At 36.5% G+C, this 4,916-nt stretch overlaps 1 protein-coding gene across 1 annotated transcript; it reads right to left on the bottom strand.

Moving 5' to 3' along the window:
- Positions 1–1,501: 1,501 nt before the first annotated feature.
- LOC121973285 (RING-H2 finger protein ATL74-like) lies at positions 1,502–2,499 on the bottom strand. The gene has a single exon (XM_042524812.1). It carries the CDS (start codon positions 2,289–2,291, stop codon positions 1,761–1,763), a length of 531 nt encoding a protein of 176 aa, XP_042380746.1. The 5' UTR covers positions 2,292–2,499; the 3' UTR covers positions 1,502–1,760.
- Positions 2,500–4,916: the final 2,417 nt, after the last annotated feature.

The following is a 4,916-nucleotide window of genomic DNA, read 5'->3' as shown; positions in this document are numbered from 1 at the left end:
CTCGTTATAGTGGAGTAGGTTTTTACCATTATAACTGCGTGGTTGTGTCAGACGGAGGCTGAATTATATAAACTACATGGAATGTTTATCATATTTTATTGTATATATTCCGACCGTCTTGGCCGTGGATTAAGGGGCCTTGAGGGCTTTGTAGATAAGATTTAGATTGTCACCCGTACAAGGGAATACTACCGAAATTTCCTCTGGCAGGGACTTCCCCGGGGCGTGACAGAGTTTCTAAATTTTATGATGTTTCTAACTAATTTTATGACAAATGTTATTTTCGTCGCTAAATTTATGATGAATTTTATTTTTTTTATCGCAAATATTTATGGATGAGTTTTCAGTGACGAAAAATATTTGTCGCAAATTATTGTTGCGACAATTTTTTTAAAAAAAATTGTCGCCAAATTCGTCGCAATAAACTGTGTTTTTATGTAGTGTAAAACTATGTTATAATGTTAAGATATACAACAATTGCTGATGTGTTCAAATCACTCGATTGATTAGTGGTAGATCAATTTATAGCAAAGCGTTTTCAATGGCAAGAAAAGGGAAGCTTGGTATAGGCGAAATATGGTGGGTCAAACCCAATTACAAGCCTTTTTCCTTATATTTAAGCTTTCTTGCAATCTCCATGTTAAAATTATGCTTGTAAGAAGATTCACCTCCTTAGGTAGATCAAAGATAGTATTTTTTTTAGAGTAATCTACTGATAGATCATACGTCGTGGAGAGGGGTCCTCAAGATTGCCATACCATGTAAATGCTATGTTAGCGATTATGGTGAGATTATCTTTGTTTATTTTATTCCTATTGTCCCACCTTGTGTGACCTTGCTAAAGATGGTAGCAAGAATACTTATCTCTAGCATCCGGACATCACATCTGATAACCGTATGCTCTTAGGTGGAATAATATCGTCTTAAAGTGCGTATCCATCTCTCATCATAACTTTATAGCTAAACCAAATTGGTGTTATGTGTCAACGACTATCTGACCATGTGAATCATCCAATTTTGACAATTATAGTCGAAAAAAAAGACTCTCAAAAGGGTGAGTCAACTGCTAAAGGGGTGTGTCAACTAAGTTCTACAACTACGTCTTCAAGATGACTAACCTGAAGGAGTGACTCCAATGACATAAGAATTGCAGCGAATTTCTGTGGAATCATCATCTATCAAAATTGTGAGTATACCCAAAGGGATGCCTCAATATTTGAAATAATATGTTCACCTAGATAGGTGGCTTAATTACCTTAAGAAGTACATTGATAAATTGAAGAGAGAATCATGATTCATGTCTCCAACTTATCAACTCGCATGCCAAGTCGTCCATGAATTGACCAGTTCATGCCCGAACGAGTCACACATACACTACCAACAACAAAAATTGCTCCCAGACATTGTCATATTAAGTCCTTCCATCATCACATCTTTGCATTGCAGAAGAAATAGATGATTATGTTGTATTTTGGCAGGCTGGTGAAAGGACACATGAGAGTAGGAAAACGCTCAAATCCCGTTGAAGAAGAAGCTTAAAGTATCAATTCTGAACATGTCACATGTTCTGATCCTCCCTAAACCAGCTTAGTTAGCTAGTTTTAACAACAATTATAGTCCCGCTGAGAGAGGAAAGAAAATAAAGATGAATTGGAAAGGATGAAAAACAAAGAGAGAGGGAGAGATATTAACCCAGCTTTTTGCTTTCAAAATTCTATTGACATAGTGACACAGTCAAGAGAATTTGGACCTGAAAATGTTTACCGAGAAGAGGAAGCGTGATCAACCGGCTGATCAAATTCTACCCCAACCACCACCACTTGGCGCTCCCTCATCTCAGCCCCCCCATTTACACCACTACCGCCGAAATTCCCAGGCCATCCCTCATCAGTTGCCTTCCTGGCGCTGGCGCGGCATATCGGACACACCGAGCACTTGAGCAACCAAGAGTCAACACACTGAGCATGGAAGCTATGGCTGCATGGTGGAAGCAACCTGCACCTGTCACCCACCTCGAAGCTGTCCAAGCACACAGCACAATCCACTGTGTCACTCATCTTCTCGTCAGCCTCGAATTCATAGCAAGGAAGCTTCTCCAGTTCAGCTGGCGTCAAACCCCTCCTGTCATTATCAGGCCTTGCCATGGTCCTGAAGCCCCTTTGGAATGCTCTGCCAACGATACAGAGATGGATCAGCACCAGCACACCAATGCCCACAAATAGAAGCACGACCGAGATGAGGATGGCCATCACCATGATCTGTGTGGCAAAGGTCAAAGCCTTGGTGTTCATCCCTTAGTTGCGATTCCCTCTTTGTCTAGATCTTCCTCCTCAAGAAACTTAATCTCGAAACACGCAGAGGAAATCAAAAGAGAAGGTATATTGTATATCTGTATAAAATACCTACTTGTCACCAAAAATTGAGAACTAGAAAGATTCTCTTCCTCTTAGAGCTCAAGGAATAGCACTGGATTTTAGCCCCAAAAAAAAAAATCAGGAACAAGATATGTTGACTTGAGGGGATATTTATGTTTTTATATAATTGGGTGTTGATCTTCGAAACACGGTGCATTGGAAAGGGATGTGACAGCGAACTATTCATCTTCTCAAGTATACCTACCATAAGTCTGTTGGCCTTTACTTGTCGTATTCTGAATTCTTCTTTTGGAGGACAATCTAAATGGTTGAGAGATTGATGGGTCAGCAGCAGGCGATCACAGGATCAGCTTGCACAACTTGTTCTTGCAATTGGATCAGAATCATCCCCTATATGTATGAATCAATTGGTCATGTCTTGTTCGGTTGTCAGTTTCATAACCCTGATTTTGAAATGCCAACCTTATTGGCTTGAGAGGTCCAACAACCATCCTAACATTGATGTTATTCAGTATCAGCCTTCTTTAGACTTGGAATTGAAACGATAGGTGTTTAATTACTTGAAACAATTTGTAAACCAGATTTAAAATTTCCAATTCGTTTCAAAGGAATATGCAGAACAACGTTAATATTTCACCAAAATTCAGTAGATGTTGTGACAGCAATGGATTCACGTTTTCGATCTCTAGTAAAAGGAAAGTAAAAAAAAATTGTAACTAGAAATGAAACCATCTTTGATTGAGTTTTTTAGTTGTCTACTGAGAATAATGGTTTAGTTTAATCTCTTTTTTCTTATTCCTTTCTTCGTATAGAAAAGCCTCGGTAGAAAGTTAATACAGATCAAACGTCTAAGGTTCCTTTCCTTGATGACTTTTTATTAAACCCATGACTTTTCAGTTTGTCAAGTTCTTATCATTGAGCTTGTATACTTTTTTAATCGATCATAAATAGCTTAGTCTTCCATGGTCCACATGAAAACAAGAGAGTTTAGTATGATTTGTTTCTGCTAGAAGATGGATCCTGGCTATCCACTTGGTCTTCATGAACATCTTGATAGACACTTCCACTAGCATTTATTTTCTTGGCGAGGACCCTTAAAATTACGTTTCTCCTAGGAACAATTCTAAATTATTTTACCAAATTGTTGATCAAGTTAGAAGTTTAAAAAATAAAATAAAATTGTCTTGAAAGGTCCGTGAAGTATTCCAACAAATTAAAGTTTGATCATATTATCATTTCAGTAGAAGAATCCAAGAATTTCTCTACTTATGGTTTTTAAGAACTAATTAGTTCGCGCCGGGAACAAGGCAAGGTTGAGCATCATTTTAAATCAACCTCTGGATCAAACTTCACATGCCAAAGTCTACTTGAGACAAGAAGAAGCAAAAAAGAGGTAGACGAGTTTTCCATCAAAAGAATGACAAGAGACAAAAGAAAAATGAAGACAATGAATATAGATAAGAAGGAGATTAGTAAAATGGTTATTTTCAATCACAATGTTGCAAGTGCAAAACGCAAAAAGCAAAAAGCAAAGCAAACAAAAAAAAATTATGAGTTAAAGATAAATTACACAACAAGATGTGAGGTTTCCTATTGGTACGAATATAAAAATGAATAATACCAACTTATCTCTTGCATAAGTGGGCAACAAGAAGTGCAAAAATCATGTTATTTGGATAGTGGCTACAATAGTTAGATGATTGGAGATGCAAGATTATTGTATCACACCATCACCTCTAATGGGATAGTTGGTGATCCAAAAGGCTGAAGACAAATAAGTTATCATTGCCTGTACCAAGAGATAACAAGAAACTTATAAGTAAGATTCTTTTGGTTCTAAGTTGACTTGTAATTTGAAGTGTTCTATAAAATTCGTAATAAGACAATATTCCCATTATAATTGTTTCAACAAAATCAAGTGGAGTTTTCCCTATCTCTCTTTATTTTTAGTTGACACTAGGTATTCAACTTATGTCGACTAATCTTAAGGATGCCCGATCCATTCCCACGAATGTTTCCCACTGACTACCATGATAAATTGGGAAGCGCTCCCAGCTGGTGGCCCATTAGCCCAGCATTTTTAAGTCAACTATCCATTAAAAAAAAGTTATCTATTAATTCACCAAAGTTGAAACTCGATTTTTAGATATCTAAGAAACTGAGAATGCGCTTTGTCGTTGTACTATTGCCCGGGGCAAATGTTTCTCATTCTCAATATTAGTAGAGGTGAAAATTACTCCAAATTCTAACTATTTCTTATTCTCGTATTACAATTCCAGACCTCAAAAATTTAATCAAAAAGAAAGAAAAGTTGATTTTCATTGTCATACTTTCTTATTCTCATATTACAAATATAAACACAAAAATTTAATGAAAAGAAGGAAATTTGATTTTTTATTTGTCATATTGATATTGATGGATCAAAAGGGTTATTACTTATTTATTTTAACACTACAAGCTTGTGGTCTCTATTGGTGCAGATATAACTAGATGATCAAATCTATATTATGATGTGTAAAGGATTAAAGTTAGACATCATAT

This window comes from Zingiber officinale, chromosome 4A (genome assembly GCF_018446385.1).
Source record: "Zingiber officinale cultivar Zhangliang chromosome 4A, Zo_v1.1, whole genome shotgun sequence".
Classification (NCBI taxonomy): domain Eukaryota; kingdom Viridiplantae; phylum Streptophyta; class Magnoliopsida; order Zingiberales; family Zingiberaceae; genus Zingiber; species Zingiber officinale.
Note: the sequence above shows the minus strand (reverse complement) of the source record. Positions and strands in the feature narration are given on the sequence as shown.

Excerpts from the sequence above, each read along its gene's own strand:
- LOC121973285 (XM_042524812.1), bottom strand. The coding sequence starts at position 2,291 with ATGAACACCAAGGCTTTGACCTTTGCCACACAGATCATGGTGATGGCC.